At 36.2% G+C, this 23,080-nt stretch overlaps 2 protein-coding genes across 2 annotated transcripts in view; one reads left to right on the top strand and one right to left on the bottom strand.

Annotated features, from left to right (window-relative positions):
• LOC137388840 (general transcription factor IIH subunit 1-like) overlaps nt 1–14,350 on the bottom strand; it is a 39,218-nt gene extending 24,868 nt beyond the window's left edge. The window contains exon 1 of the mRNA XM_068075302.1: nt 14,250–14,350. The gene's annotated coding sequence lies outside the window, so the exon portion shown is untranslated. The remainder of the gene's footprint in view (nt 1–14,249) is intronic.
• Nucleotides 14,351–14,538: 188 nt separating this feature from the next.
• On the top strand, nt 14,539–22,270 carry LOC137387059 (CCR4-NOT transcription complex subunit 9-like). Its single transcript, XM_068073347.1, has 8 exons — nt 14,539–14,613; nt 16,212–16,441; nt 16,567–16,687; nt 17,350–17,437; nt 18,168–18,274; nt 20,108–20,203; nt 20,979–21,077; nt 21,870–22,270. Exons 2-8 carry the CDS (start codon nt 16,233–16,235, stop codon nt 22,107–22,109), a joined length of 960 nt encoding a protein of 319 aa, XP_067929448.1. The 5' UTR covers nt 14,539–14,613; nt 16,212–16,232; the 3' UTR covers nt 22,110–22,270.
• Nucleotides 22,271–23,080: the final 810 nt, after the last annotated feature.

Genomic DNA, 23,080 nt, shown 5'->3' with positions numbered 1-23,080 from the left:
GCTGTGTAGCACATGCAGATGCAAATAACCGGAATTTGGTAATTTTGTAAATGGCTGTAAATGAATTCCAACTTAGCTTACTAATGAAGACAATCCTACACTAGTACATAAATTATTGGCACTATTGCAAGATTATCAGTGAAATATGACTATGAGTTGATATAACGTTTTACTGAATCTTTCAATGCTCAATGCCATGTTGTCTGGCATCTAGAGTTGAGGAGTTATCTGTGTAGCCAATCAACCTTTCTATTATATCAAGCAAATTGCAGAAGGCTAACAGCTTAGCTTTCAAATGTATTCTGCAGCTTTGTTTGAAAACAATGAAAACTTTTTTGTTGAGCGTAATCTGTAAATCAGATGTTTTCTTATTACTTATTAGTGGTCACCCGAAAAAATTTTGATTAGTTGATTACTATTTTATTTTTCAAGCAAATCAAAACATTTGTAAGATTCTCATTATAAAGCGAGTAGCTTCTCAGCACAACGGAAATGAAGTTTTTACAAAATAAACATTTATTAATTGCTTTCAATTTTTCTTTGCGTTAAGGTGTTTTAGTTAAGTCATAACCCTAACTTTTAAGGACAGTAACCAAACTCAAGCAGGAAAATAAGCATTGAAAGGTTCATTGAACAATTAAAACATAGTTGTGTTACAATTGCGTTTAAGGTAAGTTGACAACTGATACAGCTGTCAGCAAACCTGATTGGGATAGCTGATTTATGCAGGTTACTCTGATTGCTTCTGAATTTTCTATTTCATGGTTTTGTGACGGCCTACAATGCGGTATATGGTGATTGTGCCAAAATTATATTGGCTGAAATACACATATGTCGCAAGACCATTTGTCAATATAAATGCCTTTTGTCGAATCTTCAGTTGAAAATTTAGGCTCTTAGTCAAAAGCTCAAGTCAGTTAATCGAATATAATGATATTGGACCAAAATATTATTAATTAATTATAACATTAATAGTAAGTTTTTACCTGTTAGATAAATTTATATTCAACTTAATGCTAGTTTAACGGTATAATTTTGTACTAGCTCAACAGCTAAACATGCTACATTACAATTGCTGTAATAATTCACACACAAGTTTTATATGCATGCAACTTGGTTTTTATAAAATTTTGCGACAAAATAAATATGGTTTAATAATATATATATGCATAGCATAATGTGTGTGCCATTGATTCAAGGTCCAAGTTGTTATGCAAAATTTGGTTTGCTAAAAGCTATCGCAACTTCACCGAGCTGCACATTTATTTGTTTTACAGGCCATATATATATAAATAGCCTATCAAAACTATTCTACAGGCTATATAGAATTCAACTTTTCACTGGAAAAATTCAATGGAATAATTTCATTTTTCAATAAAAAAGGCTTCCATTTTTCACTTGAGCTGTATTCTCAAACGATTTTACAATTTATATATACATTTCTCAAAGTTGGTCATGTGTCATCTGTAGGTGCGTCCATCTATTATAGCTATTGGAATCTTGGAATAAAGAATCCGTACCGAAAAAAATTTGATACCGAACCCTCACATTCGCCAGTCCAACGCCGTACCGATTCGCCCACAGAGATTGATAGGCTCGCTAGGCCATCTATGTCGCTATATGGGAGCAAATACCATGACGCAAAGTCATGGCATACCATCATTACAAGTCGAGCTCTTATTAGTAAGCTTACTGAATTTTTCCATTGGCAATGTGCCAGGCTAATAGCAAGTGGCAGACAACCCTCAATTTTTATACGCTGATTTTTAATCCCCTCGCAACGCCGGGTAGCACAGCTAGTATACATGTATATATATATAAAAACTATTCTACAGTTTATATATATAAACTGTAGAACAGTCTATATTACATATATAGACTCGCAACGCCGGGTAGTACTGCTAGTATACATGTATATATATAAAAACATCTCAGCTTCACCTAAACTTCATTGTATATATTGCCTAAACTTTATTGTATAGATACATGTATATATGTATATATTGTATATATATATGTATATACAATAAAGTTTAGACTAAAATTTGGAATAAAGTGCTCGATACCAGGGTTGGCATTTTTCCCGGGAAAAACTGTTTTTCCCAGGGCAGCAGGAAAAACTGGCAAAAACCGGGAAAAACTGGTGAAAACCAGGAACAACTGGTAAAAACCGGGAACAACTGGGAAATATTATAACACCAGAATTTTTTCATCCAATTATTTGCTAAACAACGAAATTTAATAAAAATGGAAAATTGGACTAAACAGTTAGTTGTGTGACTCTATATTTATATCAATCGATAGCAATAGAAATCAAATAGTGTTTGAAAGTGGGAAAAATTAGAAAAAATCAACACCCAAGATACGGGCCAACGTTAAATAACGATGAGCCTTTTACAGTCCAAAAATACAACTGTTTTAACGTGTATTACTTAGCACTTTTTCCTTAGTGCAGACCAAGCTGCGCAACAGGCTTGGAGTGGAGAAAGCATCCAAGCAGGTAGATTAATTCCAAAACCTGAAAAAACTTTCTTTAGGGTCTGATTCGGCCGAATTAAATTTTCTTAGACAATCAATTCTCAATACTCTAATCCGTTTGTTCAGTTCACCGGTCTCGACTACTTGGCATTATCTTCATGTGTTTTCGTTTTTCAATTATTTTCTAATTGTATTATGATTACTGTCATGTTTCACACATATCAATTTTGTTTTTTATTCAATATTACTATTTAATATATGTAAATAAACGAATATTATCTTGTGATCTGGTCTTTTTATTCAATATTTAGTAAATAAACCAATTATAAAGGTTATGCGCTTTCTTAGCCTGTGTATATAGAGCTATGTATGAACTATAAAGAAGCTCTATGACAGCTAATGGTATAAGTGTATTGTTATTCTTTGCTTAAGTATTAGTCAACTTGTCAAAAAAGAGGTTCTTTAGTTTTTCGCGCCTTTTCCCACTTTTGGACAAAATGAGTTTTTCCAGGGGCGGTAAAAACTGGTACAAACCGGTGGTAATAACCGCCATAAGAAATACTATGCCAACCCTGCTCGATACTAAAGTATTATAGCTTACTATAAATTTGGTAAGTTTTATTAAAATTTGACTAAGCATAAAAATCTTTGCTTCGTCAAATTTTAACAAAGTGCTAACCAAATTGATTTATATACTATATTTAGCATATATATATATATTATATATAGTCTATATATACACTATATACATCGATATTTACTATATAGATATATATATATATAGCAGCCTATATATCTATACATAGTATACACTATGTATATAGATGATGTAGTAAATTTGCGTTAAATTTATGACAAAGACTTCCCACCACTAAAGTAAAAGGACATCACCTTATCAAATGTTGGTGGCACTGAGAAGGGCCAAAGAGAGGATGGGAGCAATGCTAAAGCTATAATATTGAGTCAATCAGGGCTTATTTATTCAACTAAATAATTCAAATTATGATATGTTTCAACGGCTAACGAAGACTAAGACGCTTGCTGGAATAAATGCAAGCTAAAATGCACCCGTGAAAAGAACTACGGATAAGGCACCCACTACCTTGGACTTACGAGCAGAAAATCCTCTGAGCTTTTGAAAAAAGAATATTCATTGGTTCTCTGTTTTATTATTAACTATTTTCCCATATTAGTTAAGGTATTACAAAAATGTAGCAAAATCTTTACATCATGTATTTACTTGTGAATAGCGGTTTATTTTGTTCAAGCAACTGCCGTTTTGACCTACAAATTTTAACTACTTGTAACCACCAATCATATGTTGTGTTTGCTTCTGTTCGTTTATATTAACAGTTGTTTTTAAATTTGAGGAGCAGTCGAAATTTGGCTAGTATGGTGAGACATACAGTGCACCCTCAGGATACGATTACCTGGTATACGATTTTTTTCACCTTACGAAGTCGAACATGGTAAGATTTTCACCTCGCCATACAAATTTTATTTTACCATACGAATTCAAGAAAATATTCTCCGTGTTCAAATTTGGCAGTCGGTGTGCTTATTACGTACATTAAAATAACAAAAACGGCGAAATGCAGTTCGCCGAAAACATCTTCTCAACGTTTAGAAGAGACACAATGACAGACTTCTATCAGGTCAGCATTTCATGTGGAAAAGTTTGCAAAAAGTGTGTAAGCAATTTAAGCAAATATTAATTTTTAGCGTTACACTCCATTTTACTATAAACTTTTATTCTGCATACATATATAACTACAAGTATCTATATTTAATTTGTTAGCTATGGAATCTGAGACTGATACAAACGTTACAAGACGAAGGAAAAATGATTTCTATGACACAAGTTGGAGGTCATAAATAAATAGGAAGAAGGCGCTCGTATTGTTAATATTGCCAAGGAATATGGTTGCAATCAATTAACAATTGCAACTATTGTTATTAAAAACAAGAAATTTGTTAAAGCAAACACAAGGAGGAGCTTAGGACTGACGACTTGAATGAGTTCGAGGCCATGCACGAGATCAGCATTCAAGTGGAGCAACCATTTAGTAGTGGCAAGTACGTAGAAGAAACAGAAGAGCCTACATCGGCAGAAAGATTTCAAGTGTTTAATTTACTGGTGTGGACTGGTTTATAAAATCAATACTGTACAACGAATGTACTGTATAATGTATATCATTAATTTATTTTCTTTGTGTGGCCTGTTTTTCATGTTTTATTCATTTCATTTTTTATTTGATTTCATGTTTTATTTATTTCATTTTGATTCTATGTTTTATTTTCTCGTTTAATCATGTCTTTGCAGGCCTGTTTTCTACTACGTAAATACAAATCATCGTATATATGTAACTCATATATAACTAGCTACTCAAGATAGTTTATGCATCCACATTACTTTCTAGAACTTGCTAAAGCCCTGCCTTCTAAGGTATAAAACTATAAATACATACAAATTTTTGCATGTATGGTTATATTGATTCTTGTGCACATTTCATACAAGACAAACTACTGTACAACCTTTTCTGGATCCTTGTAGAAGCGTTAGCTCGCTAGCAATATTCTGCATTGCACCATCATTTACACTGCACCAGCAAGCATCATCCTCAATGAGTGATCAAATAGGCTATCTTCTACATTGCACCAAGTTAGCTTGTTCTCTTAGAGTACTCTTTGCACCAGCAGGAAAACTGTGTCTTCCTGGCCATTTCTGCTTTTCATGACCCAATAGTAATAAACTTTTTTTATAAAGTTGACTTGCAACAAAATTCCCATAACAGTTATTTGGTATCAAAAGATTCACCATGTCTTACTCTGTTGTGCTGTAAGTGCAAAACATGTGGAAATGTTATTACAAGCTCTTAAAAGCTCAAAAACGAACAGTTAATCCCAGCCATCCCGAAACCACTGTAGATGGGAATCAGTTTATTTCTCTGACGTAGTCAGTACATTTGGTTATTGTTTTGTCACGTGATGTTCTCACGTAAATTGAAAGGCCAATAAAAGCTCAATATAAAACTTCTCGTAGCACTAGTTTATGACAAACACTTCGGGTTTTACCGAAGATTCCATATCAAATATAGATGCTCGCTACATTATAGTTTTATTTCGGCTTGGTCTAATCGTCTAGTCGTGATCTGATCATGTGACCCATACTCCACGAATAAATTCTGCAGCATTTTTCGATTATCACAGGTGACCAACAGGCTCGTCATGTTTATCAGACAATGATATGTACTCCGTCGAGTTAAGGTTAAAAAATTAAACGGATTGTCATGGTAGGTTATAAAATATCAGTTCTGAAAGTGACAGCATTACAATGACGATGAAATAGACACATAAGAACAATAGACATGGTTTTATTGAATGCGTGAAGTATATTTGTGAAGATATTTCGACGAATGAGGTTGCGTGTAAGTGTAAACAGAAGCCATCTTGTACAACTACGTCCCATTTTGGAAAGAGATTCTAATCTACAACGGTCTCATGATGGGGGCAATTAACTGTTCGTCTTTGAGCTTTTAAGAGCTTGTAATCACATTTCCACATATTTTGCACATACAACACAGCAGAGTAAGACAGTGAATCTTTTGATACCAAATAACTATAATGTGAATTTTGTTGCAAGTCAACCTTTAACCATTTCAGTCCTGATCCTACTATTTCAGGAGAAGTTGTGTTCACTTTAGCCTGAGACCAACTATTTCGGGTCACTTCCTGAGTAACTTTATTGATACTCCTTTTATGTAGATCGTTTTTTTGAAGCTTCATTTCGAAAAATAAGAGTCTGTTGTTTATTTTGATACCAGAATTGTGGTTGGATAAAAACATTTTACCCGGCCAATCCTGTGTTAGATTTCAACTTCTTCAACTCAGAAGGTCGCCATTTTGAATACATTTACTGAAAGTCGTTGCTAGATTTCTGAGTCGATCGAACGTAATTATAAGTTCAGATGAACAATTCAGCAGTGAAAACAATTCACAACAGAATGATAAATTATTAGCAGCATAAGGTAAGTTCTAAATGTACTACAGCAGAATTATATAATTAATATATTTTTTATTTCGAAAATTTTATTTTTAGCTTATAAAACTTTTTATAGTTTTTGGTAGATACAAAAGAGATAGTAAATGTATTTACTTTTAGATATTGTTGCGCAAAAAATTTGGAAGCCAGAAAATTATGCCGTTTTTATATAATAATTTTTATTATCGTTATGCTGTTTATAGTAGGTGAGGTTGAAAATGTGCGTGATGATTCTTTTACTAATGGCAATGATGGTATGCCCAAAGCGTCCACACGTGTCATTGATTACCAGCAACTGATAGTTATAGTTTATGAACATTTATTTTATACCTTTTTTGATAAACTTCCTTTTTCTACCTATTTTGATACACATTCTTTTTACCCATTTTCATGCGTTTTTCAGATGATATCAGTTTTGTACTCAAGTTGTTTGCATATTGTGTGTCTTATCATCATAATTGCAAAAATGTTTGTTTGATTCATTAGAATGTAAATGTCTTTATAGAATTTAATTGTGATGTAAAGAAACATAATAAACCAATAAATCGAATTATGGATCGGATGCTCTCTTATGCCATGATATTGCATATAGGCTGATAACTTCAGTTCTACTGGTTAAAACTCCAATTTTTTGCAACTTGCTCCTAACATATTTTTCTGTCATTCTAATATGTTATTAAAGTGTTATCAACCAAGAAGTTGACTGGTAGTAGCAACCAAACATAGACGTTTCGATTTCCAAAACATATATCGATTTGAACCTCATCAATAACATATTATATAAGTTAACTTAATAGGCCTATATTAGTATCAAATTGTAGCTAAAAGTGTTACCAACAAGTTGCAAAAAACTATTTTAAATTATCTGCAATAAAACATCATTTATGCCAAATCTAATCCAACTCACTTCATTAAATAACGTGTGTGAAAAATTAATTAGGCCTGGCAGGTGGTCAACTGGAAAATAATTAGGTTTGAAAGGGTTAAACCAGTCAAAAAAATTGGACAGGATTAGACAACTTCTTTTGGCCTGCTAAAAAATTCCATTTCATTACATATTAAATTTATTTTCATGTGTGTAGTAACATAATTAGCATTAATACGGCTTTGCCCTCTCTCTGCTCTACTCGTACATGTACCAACCAGCTCAAGTCACGTTCCTCAAAAGGTATGTACATACTGTATAGTAAATAAAATTTCATTTTTCTTTTCGATGGCCATTAAATAGTCAAATGTGCGAGAGGCGGTTTTTGAGAACTGCATCGCTCGGCCTTTCTTGTCAAATTAGGTTAAAAAAGGTTTTAACCAGACACACTAAATGTTATGTTGAAAGCGCAGACAGAAACTGATAAGCGATAAAATTTTGGTGATACAAAGTTGAAATTCAGTAAAATAGTTAAAAGACATACTAAAACTTAGTTTCAAGTGTGAGTTTAGTACACAAAACTTATTTGAAGTGAATTCAAAGTTTATGGTATGCGTACGTCTTGAAGATAAAAACCTTTTACCATACATGCTAAATTTGGTACACCCATTATAATGTTGCACTTTATTGCAGATCACAGCCATTAAAATACACTGAATACAATACAGTTATTGTAAGTAACTATAGTTACAAAAAATTAACATACTATTTTGTTACTAATTTTCAATATGTACACATTTTTATAAGATTGTGACAATTTTTACCAGGGGATGTTTGCATTGTATAATTACAATGACCTTTATATCCTTACATACGAATTTTTCAATATACGATGCCAACCTTGGAACGGATCAACATCGTATCCTGAGGATGCACTGTCCTGTGATATCATAATAAATTTATTCAAGTACAAACATTTTGTTTTGTAACTTAAGCAGCTTGGCTTAAAAGGTGTGCTAGTATATACACAGTCTGCTATCGGCTGCTATCTAGATTCTGATTTATCGGCTCTTGTTGGAGTGGCGCTGGTATATAAAGTCTGTTATCGGCTGTGATATAAAGAGTCTGTATTATCGGCTTTTGCTGTGGTTGCACTGGTATATATACAGCCTGTTATTGGCTATTATATAGAGTCTGTATTATCGGTTCTTGCTGGGTTGCCCTGGTATATATACAGTCTGCTATTGGCTGTGGTATATATAGTCTGTATTATTGGCTCTTGCCGGGGTTGTGCTGGTATATATATAGTCTGCTATCATCTGTTAAACAGTGTCTGTATTATCAGCTCTTGCTGGAGTTGCGCTGGTATATGCAGTCTGCTATCAGCAGTGATATATAGTTTGTATTATCGGCTCTTGCTGGGGTTGCGCTGGTATATACACAGTCTGCTATTGGCTGTGGTATATATAGTCTGTATTATCGGCTCTTGCTGGGGTTGCGCCGGTATATATACAGTCTGTTATCGGCTGTAGTAACGACTCTGGTTTATTGGCTCCTGTTGAGGTTGCACTGATATACAGTCTGCTATCGGCTGTGATAAATAGAGACTGAGTTGTCGGCTCTTGCTGTGGTTGCGTTGGTATATCCACAGTATGCTATCGGCTGAGCAGGTATTGAGTCAGTGTTAACGGCTTTTACACTGGTAATGTCGGAGAAGTGTAGTTAAATTGGAGGTGCCTAGGCTACTGTAACCAAGCATCAGTTCCTGCTTGGCCTGATTCGGGGCTAGCCTAGTCGCGCACTCGAGGATTTCCGCCACACCCACCAACCCTACACGCACAAAACACAACACAGCAGCAGGGTAGACTCACTAATCGCGGTCTGTCGCACGAATATTCAAAAATACCGACAGATGTCAATTCTATCGGCCAAACACAACCTACTAATGAATGAGCAACCTATTAATGTATCCGAATACCTCATATAAAATAGGCCAACAAAGTTACATAATGGTTAATACCCATTTTTTTTCTCTGTAAATATTCCTGCCCGCGATTTTTGGCCAAGAATAACCAGGGTTCATCATACATCAAAATGGCTCTTACGGGTTCCGGAGGTAGTTCGATATCTGGCATTATCGAGTGGGTTCATTGCTCCCGTACCAAAACTTAAACTATTTTTAAGCCAATCAAATTCAGCTGCAGTGAAAACATTAGAGTTAGCGGTAAATTCAAGCAAGCGAGCATGAATTGGTATTGTATGGTTGTTAAACTGTGTTATGATTGGCTTACATTGTAGCCTCTATTCGGGGCCGGGTGTTTATATGGACACCCTAACTTAATCTACAGTATGGGCTACTTCCGAAACCCGTGAGACATTTTGGTGTATGATGAACCCTGGTTATTCTTGGTCAAAAATCGCGAGCAGTTATCTTTCCAGAGAAAAAATGGGTATTAACCATGATGTAACTTGATTGGCCTATTTTATATGAGGTATTCAGATACGTTAATAGGTTGCTCATCCATTAGTAGGTTGTGTTTGGCCGATAAATTGACATCTGCTAGTATTTTTGAATATTCGTGCGGAGGACCGCGATTAGTAAATCTACCCTGTTGTTTGTGTTGTGAGTGTGGAAGTTGGTGGGTGTGGCGGAAATCCTTGAGTGCGGGACTAGGCTAGCCCATGCCCCGATTTTACTTCAAAAAAATTGTTTCCTCACCCCGGATACCCCGTATGGATGGTAAATTCTGCTCTAACTCGGGTCTCCTACCAGAGACCTGGGAGTTTGAGCACTCGTCTCAAGATCTTAGCTGTTCCCAATAGCGCACTTTTCTGCAACTCACCTGAGTTGATTGTTGTTGGTATTTGGGCAAGCCACATTTTATGCGCCGGTGTTATTGCGCCCAGTGCCCCAATGACTACTGGGATTACGGTTGTTTTTACATTCCAGCATTTTTCAATTTCTTCTCCAAGAGGGAGATATTTTTCTACCTTTTCTTTTTCTTTGCTGGCTATATTGTAGTCATTGGGTACTGCTATATCTATTATAGTAGCCCTCTTGTTCTCCTTGTCTACCACCACTATATCTGGTTGGTTTGCTAGGACATGCTTGTCAGTTTGGATGTAGAAGTCCCAGAGGATCTTAGCGCGGTCATTTTCATTGACCTTACCAGGAGTTTCCCACCAGTGTTGTGGTTTATTAAGGCCATACTCATCACATAGACTTCTATACACAATACCTGCGACATGATTATGCCGCTCAGTGTATGCGTTCCCTGCTAGCTGTCTGCATCCACTGATGATGTGCTGGATGGTCTCAGGTGCATCTTTGCACAGTCTGCATCTAGGATCGTCTCTAGTGTGATAGATTTTCGTTTGGAGTTGCCTTGTTGGGAGCACTTGCTCCTGGGCTGCCATGATTAGCGACTCTGTATTGGCCGTTAGGTTTCCTTTGTTCAGCCACATATATGTCTGGTGAAGATCGCCAACCTTAGATATTTGTTGGTGGTAAGTACCATGAAGAGGTTTCGTATGCCAGTCAATTTCCTCATCATCAGGGCGTAGGTCCGTTGTGAGAGCAGCCGATTGAAATTCAGCTAGCAAATTATCTGAGATGGCCATGGAGGCTGCATATGCTTTGATGCTTCGCTCCTCCTCTTTCACTGTCTGCTGTACACTTTTGAGTCCCCTACCGCCATCTTTCCTATCAAGATACAATCTAATAGTATCAGATTTTGGGTGGAGTGCTCCATGCATGGTCAGCAGTTTACGAGTTGCTATATCTGTTTCTTTGATGGCTTCCTCAGTCCACTTTATTATGCCTGCTACATATCTTATTACTGGCAGTGCGTAGGTATTTATTGCCATGATTTGGTTTTTGGCATTGAGCTGGCTCCGTAAGACCTGCCGAAGGCGTTTCTTGTATTCGGTAATGGCTTTGTGACGTACCTCGGCTTCGTGGTTGATGTTGCTTTGCATAATCCCCAAGTACTTGTACCCTTCTTCTATATCTTTGATGGTACCATTTGGCATTCTTAGGCCATCTGTGAGCATAGAATGGCCTTTCTTAAGAATTAGCCTTCCACATTTCTCAATACCGAAGGTCATTCCGATGTCCTTGCTGTATACCTGAGTGAGGTGTATTAGCGAATCAATGTCCCTTTCTTTGTTAGCGTACAGCTTGATGTCATCCATGTAGAAGAGGTGGTTTATCTTGGTGCCACTCTTAAACTGGTACCCATATTGAGTCTCCTCCAGCATATTGCTTAGAGGGTTTAGGCATATGCAGAAGAGCAGCGGTGATAAGGAGTCACCTTGATAGATGCCTCGCTTAATTTGTACACTCGCCAGCTTTTTGCCATTAGCCTCCAGTTCCGTCTTCCATTTGGTCATTGACATCTTGATGAATGCCACAAGAGCAGGGTGAACATTGTACATACTGAGGCACTCAAGTATCCAACTATGGGGAATTGAGTCATAGGCCTTTCTGTAGTCAATCCAAGCCATGGCAAGATTGGTTTGCCTTCTCCTGCTGTCTTGACAGACCGTCCGATCCACCAGTAACTGATGTTTAGCTCCTCGGGTGTTGCGCCCAATTCCTTTCTGAGCACTGGTCATATAGTGACTCATGTGCTCTTCCAGTTTGTCTGCAACTATTCCTGAGAGCAGTTTCCAAGTGGTGGGCAAGCACGTTATTGGTCGATAGTTTTTGGGAATCGGCCCCTGCTTTGGATCTTTTATCAGAAGCACAGTTCGTCCTTTGGTCAGCCATTCTGGATGGTCACTTTGTTCTATTAGGTATTCCATCTGCTTAGCCATTCTAGTGTGAAGTGATGTCAATTTCTTTAACCAGAAGGCTTGAATCATGTCATGGCCAGGTGCTGCCCAGTTCTTCATACGCTGCACTCTGCACTTAATGTCGTCTTTGCTGATGGTGAGTCCTTGCTGAGCCACAGTGTGTTGATGGTTCTCTTTAAGCCTCTTCAGCCAATTTGCAGTGGTGTTATGAGTGGTCTCTTTCTCCCAGATGTCCTTCCAGAACTTTGAAGTGCTAGATCGGGGAGGCTCAGACATTGGCCTCTGCAGTTCACCTTTGAACTGGGAATACACTCTAGATGGATTATTGATGAACAGTTTGTTCATTCTCTTGTTATCTCGCTCTTTGGTGTACCGCTTCAGTCGTGCCGAGAGTGCTACTAGCCGCTGTTTGGCAGATTCTAGAGCTTCTATTGTGGCTTCCCTTTTTGGATGCTCCAAACTGTGGTTAGATCTCTCACTGAGCCTACTAACTTTCTTGCGCAAGTCCTTGATCTTATTTTGTAGCCTCAGCTGCCAGGATGGAATGGCTTGAAGCCTTGTTGGCATTGGCTTAATATCCATCTCCTCCAAGATGACGGTTGCTGTACTGTAGATTAAGGCATTAGTCTCACTGATTGATCCAGTTGAGATCGACTCCAGTGCCATGTTAATGTCTTCTAACAGCTTCTTAGGTATGGCCTTGCTAACTCTTCGTAGTGGTACCCTGCTTCCATAATCATTAGCAGCTGACATCTTGTTGATGATATTTTCCGCAAGCTCTTTCACCCTTGGGTCAAGGGTCAAGTGCATGTCCTCTTCAGCCCGTGAGTCAACACATGATCGTGTATCCATGACAGTGTGTGTTGATATGCACTCCTCGTTGGTTGAGGTTACTTGGGTGAACTTTTCCCTAATTTCATCTACCTCAAGTTGTGATATGAGGTGCCGCTTGATTATGTTACTCCTCTGAGCTACAAGTTGCTTAGCGGTTAGTGGCAATTCAGGGCGCATGTTTATCCACAGGTGACGCATCCTTCCCATGTAGCCCCACTTTTGAGGTTCACTCATAAAGTAGCACTGCATGAGGTCCGTGTTATCAGTCCGAGTCCATTTCATCCGTTTTGAACCAGTAGCCCATTTTTCACTGCCTTGTCCTGGTTCAGCTACAGGCAGCGCGGACCTTGTTTGACCGGGCGACGTCCGAGCCGGCATGGCTTTGGTTATTGCACTCATCATGGAGGTTGTAGACGTTATACAAGCAAAGGTCTTGTCTAAGGACCACCAGAAAAGTGCAGTTGTTGGGGTTTGAACCGAGGACCTAATATATATACCTGTCCTGTATATATATATATATATATATATATATATATATATATATATATATATATATATATATATATATATACAGGACAGATAGCTATATATATATACTATATATATATGTCAATATATATATAGTATATATATATAGTATATATATATATATACTGTATATATATGTATGTATATATATACAGTATATATATATACTGTATATATATATATACATACATATATATACAGATATAAATTTACATATATATACTACATATAATATATAGTGAAATCTTTTGAGATGGAATAATTTGGATGTTATGGCTAGATGTGTACTTTTTTTAAACTAAAGCAAAATGATAGTGTTATAGCTAATAGGACAAGTCTTTTCAATAGTCTTCAATTTCGACTAATAGTCTATGAATTTGACAAACAGCCTGTCGGCATTATCTTTTCAACTAAACCTCCTCTTACCTACATTACTATAATCTTTTTGTTGGCAACTATATTTACCTGCGTACACTTTTTCTGGTATCTAAAAAGTATGTTGGTAGTCTAAATATTTCAAGATGTTACAATTAACTGTAAAATTAACTTTAGCTGGCTATTCTAATCAATTAAATAAACACAGCGACGGTCAGTCCATGCACACTGCATTCTGTACGATATACGCAAACCTGTGATTTATTAATATTTCAGACTAAAACGATGAGACGTTCATAAAATGTATTTCGTAAATTACAAACCATTTACCTGATCTAAAACATTGTGATAAATAGTTTTAAAAACTGAACACGATAACGAGTATGGCCCTAGAGCCAGGTGAAAATCTGACCTTGGCGTAGTGTTAGTTTGGAATAGTTGCGCATAGATCTATTCTTCTCGAAATGCTGTTGGGAGTCGGGTTTTACCAAAAGATACCTAATTGGTCGACAGCGTTCTCAAAAATATTTTACATTAAATTACAGTACACCACTGTGTTATCAAAAGCTCGTCTCTGATTAGACCTAGTGCAGCTTCCTGTGAGCGAGCCAATTGTGTGAAACTTTTAAAACGATCTGAGAACCTTAAAATAGATAGACTAGCTCCATCATTGTCGCTCTGAAATTAATGCCAAGTTAGGATCATTAACAATTTTTATACTGACATTTAACTTTTAATAGTAATTTTTATATTTCAGGTTGTTTTACAGTGATATACCAAATTGATTTCCAAATGCAAAGCATTCTAGATTTTATAAGTTTAATACGTTAGCGTTTTGTTATGGGTTAATACACAATCTAAACTGTTAATGACTCGAGGAGTTAGTCGTTGTTTTTCCATGACGCGTATTTTCTTGTTTTTAATTTCTAGTACATGAAATGATTTGCTGAATTAGGAATTGAAAAAATGGCTACATATATAAATGACTACATTTATATATGACTACATTTATATATGTAGTCATTTAAAATTAAAAAAACATTTGGTCTCGTCCGTTGCAATTTAAGTAGTTAGTTATATTACGTTTTATAGATTCACTTGTTGTAACATTTATAAATTTTTAACAAAATATGCGACCGAATAGCACAAGAGTTTTCTAAAATGGGTCATTTGGTGGCAAACAGCAGTTTTTGGGTCACAGTAATAATTCTTTAATTGCAGACAAAAGTTACTGGTAGCCTTCTCTATTATTTTGTTGGTTTGCATTGAAGTACTTAGAAAAAGTTAGAGGCATTAATGCATGAGTAGTGCTTATCATTATATATTTATAATTTTAAGACTGTTTCACCTTATTGTTATTTTATGACTGTAATTGTCATAATGTTACTTTACGGCTGTGTTATCTTAGTGTCACACTCTGACTGCATTCCCTTAGTGTCACCAAAATATGTAATCTTATAGTCACTCTGTGATGTCAGTTATTTTTCCGGTGATGATCACTCTTTTGAAACATAAGCTTTATCTTACTGTTAATGATATTTCTAGAACTGATGGTTTGCAGTAATATAAACAAGCTGGATTATGGTAGCTGTATTCAGCAACCCAACGCCATGCAAGAAATGGCCAATGGCTATAGATCATTATTAGCATTTTTATTTTTAGACCTTTTTGTCAGTCAAATATAAAATGAATTTCCTGGTTGTATAGCCTGTTGGTTATATAGCTTGGTGGACTTGAGATAAAAGTTAGTCAAGAGATATTGCTTACAGCGTTTGCTTAATTGTACTCATGATAACACGGGCATAAATTCATCAAAATAATCATAAACCAAAAAATCGGTTTAAATCACAAAAATCCGATGTTTTTAAAAAATCATGAAGAATTTTTTTTTTAATGCTAACAGCTACAGGCTAGCTATTAGCATTTTATATGGCTGTTGAATCCATGAAATATAAGAGTTTCTCATATTAAAGCATGTAAGTTGCTAATACTGAAAGATGGGTTCACTTCAAGGTGAGTTCACACCTGAAGTTGGTGCATTCTGATGTACAATGTAATACACAGACAATTTGCATAATCGAAAAATATCAAATTTATCAATAAATTGTAAACAGAAAAAATCAATCAAATCAATTTATATAAAAAAGCAATTTTTTCCAACCCTGACTACAGTCACTTTTGGCTTCCAATAATCTGTTCAATTCATAAAAATTATTGTACTCGAGAAATTAATTGTTCTACTTCTGTTTTGTCTTACAATTGTATCTTATACTTTGTATTCTTTTTTTTCAGTGAGAAAGTATCATAGGTAAAATGAAATCAATGGCTGGAATTCACAGGCCCCAACAGCGCTCCACTCCACCCACCATGATGCCGCAAGAGGCTTCCTCGACTCAAGCTCAACCAGGAACTCCAACAAATGTTCAAGGCGGCACTACATCAGTCGACAAAGATAAAATTTATCAGTGGATCGTAGAGCTAGCCAATGTCACAACTCGTGAAAATTCTCTTCTAGAACTTAGGTGATTCTCCTAATTCATAACTTTACTTGGACTAAAGGAGGCTGCTAGTTACAGAAACATGTTTTCTTTTGTATCACACATCAAATTTGACTTTATTCATAGATTTTTGTGGATTTTTTTTACAGTAAAAAGAGAGAAGCCGTACAAGATTTGGCTCCCATGCTGTGGCATTCATTCGGAACTATTGCTGCACTATTACAGGAGATAATCTATATATATCCCTCCATCAATCCACCAAATCTCACGGTACGATTTCATGTCCTAACCTTATGGAGTTAAGTTTAACAGTTCAGACTACTCCTATCGGCTACTATATGTTTGTCCAAATTCGACAAGGTTCCATAAAGAAGAGCATTTGGTGAACTCTCAGTCATCTTCCCATGCAGTTCAGTTCTGTTTGAGAAATATGGAGCATCTTATAGTTGTTTCTTTTCAGGAAGATGGAACATCTAATGCTAGCTAATGCATCTGTAATAGTCTGAACTACTCATGTTTTTATGTTAATTGTTCAATGAGCATATGCATCTATATAATTATAATATAAAGAATTAACACCAATTAACTTTTGTTAATGTTTCTTTAATATGGAGCTGATCTCGGTGAGTGGGAGTAGTATGTAATTAGGAGAATTGATGTTTCAACTGGCAAACAGTACAGCAACGTCATACAAAAGAGTACATTTTTTAAGATTAAAATTATATAAAACCTGATTATATTTAAGTTGATTGTATTGGGCTTATGGAGTCCTAATGTTTATGTGTATGAAAAATTGAGAAAATTGTAGGGCGGCTCCATACTTTCGCTCATGACTGCAGCTCTGGGGATCTTATATGTTACACGGCTCACTCTACGAGTCGCATAGACTGAGAGATATTTCGATATGATGATAATAAACTGATTTATTGTAGGCCCATCAGTCGAACCGTGTGTGCAATGCTCTAGCCTTACTTCAGTGCGTAGCCTCACATCCTGAAACTAGAAGTGCTTTTCTACAAGGTAGGCCTTATGAAATGGAAGGGTGAAAGTGTTGTGAAGTATAAAATGTTTTAAAAGTGAAAGTGGAGAGGCTCTGTAATATTTGAATATACAGTTTTAATCATTATCAAACGATAAGTTATTTTGATGTCTGACAAGCTTTGTTTTTTTATCATAGCTTCCACCTAATCATCGTTTGTCTCCTGCATCACCAAGGCTTCACCTCAATTCATCTCTCTTTAACAAAAGTGAAAATGATAATAAAAACATCCTTTTTATTGATTATTAGTTTATTAATATAATTTCTTACATTTTGTTCTGTTTTACATAAAGCATTTCTTTTAATGCTATATATAATAACATGAAGTTTTATTGCAAAATATGTGAATTGCAGAATGAACTAAATAAAATACGATTAATTCTTATAAGAATATTAGCTACAACATCTGATAGTTTCGACATACGAGGTAAATATCTCAATCCATTAGCTTCATATGGAGAGCTTTGATTGTATATAGCCTTTGCATTATGTCAATGTGTATCACATTTTAGAGCATGTGGCGTTCATAGAGGAGTATATGAGTCTGAGAGTGTCTATAGGCTCAGATATCAACAAGAACCCAGAGGTTCTCGTTGGCATCTGCTCTTCAAATAACAGCTTATCAAACAAGGCTTTTCGGTTTTGGTAGAAAGTGTTTCTGCCTTCTGATTTGTGCAATGATTAGAAATGGTTTACTCTGTTGTTTTGTAGCTCACATACCTCTCTTTCTATATCCCTTCCTACACACAGTGACCAAGACCCGTCCTTTCGAATACCTGAGGTTGACTAGCCTCGGAGTCATAGGCGCTCTTGTCAAGGTCAGTGATGTTACCATTTTCCTGGTTGGATCCTTTGTTTATGCAACCTCTCAAACATAGTTAACACCACTGCTCAAGGCATGACAATTTTGTAGAGCTTTTAGACATGATTAGTCCTTGACTATCATGTATCTTTGGTCATGTGACCATATTGGTTATTTAACTCGTTCCGTTAAAGATAAACGCATACAAAATGTTAGCGGATTATATCTGGTAGCGTCAGTATTTCTCTATTTTTTACGAATGTTTTTGATGTTTGAGGTAATCTAACTGCCAGAATGTTTTTAAGATTAAAATTGACAAAACTTGATCGCGATCAAAATCCTCAGAAAATAATAAGTGCAAATTTACGTGACTCGTTGTTATCATTGCTATTATTAGTATCAGCTCGCGCGTTCAAATTGCAGCGTTACGTATCTTTACTCTGTTGGTCTGTTTGCAACTATATACGTCATAATTGCACTTTCGCTGGAGTTTGACTGTTTAAACCGCGATAAAGTTTTGTCTTTCTTAATCTAAAAACATCCTGGCAGTCAGATCACCTTAAACATCAAAAACAATCAAAAATGGTAGAAAAATACTGATAGTTTCTGATAACATCTACTAAGATTTTGTATATAAAATCTTCAAGAACTCTGACATAAAGCAGGTAAGTCCTAAGAACGTAGGTATCTATGAAGCAAAGCTTACCCACAACCTGGCCGTTAACACCAAATATACATAATATCTTTTGCATAATATACTATATTCGGCACAATTTTTTTGTGTTGAATCTTACTAGAGTTCAACAAACACTAGTAAGTACTTCAAGTAATAATATATTACATCAAAACAAATGCATGATATGAAACATTGTAAAAGAATAATTGTCAAAATATAAATTATAAGAAACTAAATAATAAAGCAATAATAAAAGAACAGAGTCGTTATCATTACTTTACCTACTAGTCATGTTGAGGAGTAGTAGAGGGTGGGTGGTGCATAGCCTCAGGGGTGTAATGTGCAGGTTAGTGTAAGGTGGGTGATGCATAGCCTTAGAGGTGTAATGTGAAGGTTAGCGGAGGGTGGGTGATGCATAGCCTCAGAGGTGTAATGTTAAGGGTAGTGTAGGGTGGGTGATGCATAGTCTCAGAGGTGTAATGTTAAACGTAGTGTAGGGTGGGGGTGCATAGTCTCAAAGGTGTAATATTAGGACTAGTGTTGGGTTGGTGATGCATAGCCTCAGAGGTGTAATGGGAAGGTTAGTGGAGGGTGGGTGATGCATAGCCTCAGAGGTGTAATGTGCAGGTTAGTGTAAGGTGGGTGATGCATAGCCTTAGAGGTGTAATGTGAAGGTTAGCGCAGGGTGGGTGATGCATAGCCTCAGAGGTCTAATGTTAAGGGTAGTGTAGGGTGGGTGATGCATAGTCTCAGAGTGTAATGTTAAGGTTACTGTAGGGTGGGTGATGCTTAGCCTCAGAGGAGTAATGTTAACATAATGTACTTTAGTCTAGGCTAGATACAACATATCTATGGATTTTACTATGTTTTAATTGTTTGTGGTTTATTTGTAGTTTACACTAGCTTCTTTGTTTTTAATTATGATTTCACACTTTCAAGAAACTTCCCAAATTAATTTTTGTAAGAAAGGAGATAACTTCCAACATGCTTCAAGAAGTATGTTGGAAATTATCTCAGGCTTAGAACCAAATACATGTAAAACAAAAATTCATGTAGCGTGTTAAAAAATTATACCCATAGGCCTGACTGTTTGAGGATATCTTTATTTTAATTTGTTAACATAATATTTAAATTATTTGAAATGTTATCCTTAGTACTTCAATGTAATTGCAGACAGATGAACAACAAGTCATCAATTTTCTGCTCGCTACAGAAATTATACCTCTCTGCTTGCGTATAATGGAATCAGGAAGTGAGCTGTCAAAGACAGTAAGCATTGTTAACTATAATATATGCAGTCTTAGTAAAACACGTGCTCTTCATGATAGCTCATGTCCTTTGTTGTGTTAGCTCTTCATGAGAGCTCATGTCCCTTGTTGTGTTAGCAAGAGGCAAATAGTACGAAGAGATCAAGGTTTGATCTTTAGGTGAAAATATTTTTGGTTGTAAGCACATGTGCATGTATCAAGCTAGTCTTTTGGTTAGGCTGTGTTTTATGAAGTTGTCTGCTCATTATATATACAAGAGAGCATGACTATGATTTTTAATATAGTATATTTTCAATATATAATATTTTTAATACAACTACTTGACAACTTGAGTTTGCGTGTAACTGAGTCGCGAATGTGCTTGCGTCTTATATGACATCAAATATTGATTTGTAGTAAATGTAACCAGCAATACTTTTATATCATAGCATGAAGCTTTTTACCAGATAAAAAAATTTTCTGTGACAATTTCTGGTCTCCAATATATTTTTGTACAATTTTTTCCTTTGAATAAAGTTAAAAATGTTGATTGTGTCGTCCAGCTAGCAGTTCAGATTAGGCTCACAAAGTTCGCAATTGGCCAAGAAGTCTGTTATAAAGTTACTTGGGCAAATAATGACCAGATATGCCACATGTTTGAAATGATGAACAGCCATGCCATGTGTTTAAAACAACCATGTGTGGTACAATTGTTATAAACTATTGTCTATTGAGCATGTTCACTGATGCTCTTAGGAGGTGTATGTGTTTTATTCAATTCATTTTATCCTTTTTAGGTGGCTACATTCATTCTCCAGAAAATATTGCTCGATGAAACCGGGCTAAATTACATATGCCAGACTTATGACAGGTTCTCCCATGTGGCAGTCATATTGGTGAGTTTTGCTTTGTTGGCTGATACGAGACTATTCTATTGGATGATATTAGACTATTTTATTAGCTGATACTAGACTATTTTATTGGCTGATACTAGACTATTTTATTGGCTGATATGAGACTATTCTATTGGTTAATACAAGACTATTCTATTGGCTAATACGAGACTATTCCATTGGCTGCTACGAGACTATTCTATTGGCTGATACGAGACTGTTCTATTGGCTGATACGAGGCTATTCTATTGGCTGATACGAGACTATTCTATTGGCTGATACTAGACTATTCTATTGGCTCATATTAGACTATTCTATTGGCTGATACGAGACTATTCTATTGGCTGATACGAGACTATTCTATAAAATCAGTATAAATAAAATCAGTTTGCAATAATGACTATCAAGTTTGGTACTCATGTGATGCGCCATATAACAGACAGATGTATCTGTACTACAACTGTCTGCTATATGGCTCTTCCAAAGCCTACATGAGAAAATGTAGTGCAAAAGCACACGTTTGGTGCACAGATGAGTTTAAAATGGGTCCAATTATTTCAAAGCGTTGCAATCTTCTATTTATAAAGATCGCTCCCATACCTTTCGCTGATGTTCTTGATGTGTGTCTGTGTTCATTTAGGTCAGTGCTCTTTTGTCTTTATTCATGTTAATTATATGGAAAGACAAAACAACAAGTCGCCTTTTATGCATAAATAAAGTGCCAACAATATACACACCAGCTGCTACTTGTAATTGTGTTTGTGATCATTTGTCAACTTCTACTCGTTTTTATAGGCCAAAATGGTGCAGCAGCTTGCTGTCGAGGGTTCTGCGCGTCTTCTAAAGCATGTGGTCAGGTGCTACTACCGTCTCTCAGACAACGCTAGGGCAAAGGAGGCCCTTCGGCAATGCCTGCCTGAACAGCTTAAAGACAACACCTTCGCCGCGTGTCTAAGAGACGACCAGTCAACTAAACGCTGGCTCACCCAACTGCTTAGAAATCTCGAGCAACCGTCTGGCGTTCCTCAACAGTGAATACTCCGCCCGTGTCTATTTTCAATATCAGATGGTTTCTTCTGGCAATTTTTCTGAGAGAATTTTTGCATGTTTTCTGTTTACTGTCGCATCAGCCTTCACTTCACATCGTAATAGATGATAAGTATAGCTTTTTGCTGTATTTTCACTCAACCTTTGAATGTTCATCTTTTCCATTAGGAAACTCTTAGAGTCTTATAATAAAGTATAAAGCGTCCATTCAGAGAGGCGTCTTATGTTAACCATTAATTGCACATTAGGTCAAACCTGAATGGCGAGTGCTTACTCAAACTCGAGAAGTGTCAAGACGCTCCTAATAAGAATGGCAGCATAACTCGCTGCCGTACAACTAAGAAGCACAAAAATGATGTTTTCAGAGCTGCTCTTTTTAGTGACGGGTTAGCAATGTCTATAATGTAGTTGAAAGAGAAGGAATCGCTTGTGACAAGCCCGGTTCCCATATACGGTGGTAAGTCGCAAGGCTACTGGCGGTGAAATGGGAAGTTACGTGCCGAGTACCGCCGGTAGGTGCCAGCTGTCAATGCAAGAGTTCAGCGCTGTTCAACTTTCACAATGAACCACCGGCAAAACATTTCTGAAATCTACTGTACTCAGGGTCGTATCCTCCTATACTGCAGCTACTGCTATGGCAGTACCATTTTTTAAGGCTCAAAATCCCGGAATTCACGTCATTTTTGCTTGATTTTAACCCTTTGGCTAGGAAAACGACCAAAATGTCGTTTATCGGTTGCGTGGGGAAATGACATTTATGTCGCTTTTTTTGTAGACGTTTATATAGCTGTCGTCTAGTAACGTTAAACAAAGGATATGAATGCTAGTAAGTTTTAAATATCATCAACAAGATATTAGTCGATGAATTACAATATGAAACGATTATCTGAAAGGCGTTGCTTTGTGCTAAAAGCTAAAGAAATCGCCTCTTTGGAAAAGAATAAAAGTTGGAAAAACTA

Source organism: Watersipora subatra, chromosome 2, assembly GCF_963576615.1.
Source record: "Watersipora subatra chromosome 2, tzWatSuba1.1, whole genome shotgun sequence".
NCBI classification, from domain to species: Eukaryota; Metazoa; Bryozoa; class Gymnolaemata; order Cheilostomatida; family Watersiporidae; genus Watersipora; species Watersipora subatra.
This window is presented reverse-complemented; position numbering and strand designations above follow the sequence as displayed.

Bases quoted from the DNA above. Each gene is read 5' to 3' on its own strand.
- LOC137387059 (XM_068073347.1), top strand. From the start codon at position 16,233: ATGAAATCAATGGCTGGAATTCACAGGCCCCAACAGCGCTCCACTCCA. The intron at 18,275-20,107 runs GTCAGTGATGTT...ATGTAATTGCAG, and splicing joins TCATAGGCGCTCTTGTCAAG to ACAGATGAACAACAAGTCAT. The intron at 21,078-21,869 runs GTGAGTTTTGCT...TCGTTTTTATAG, and splicing joins CCCATGTGGCAGTCATATTG to GCCAAAATGGTGCAGCAGCT.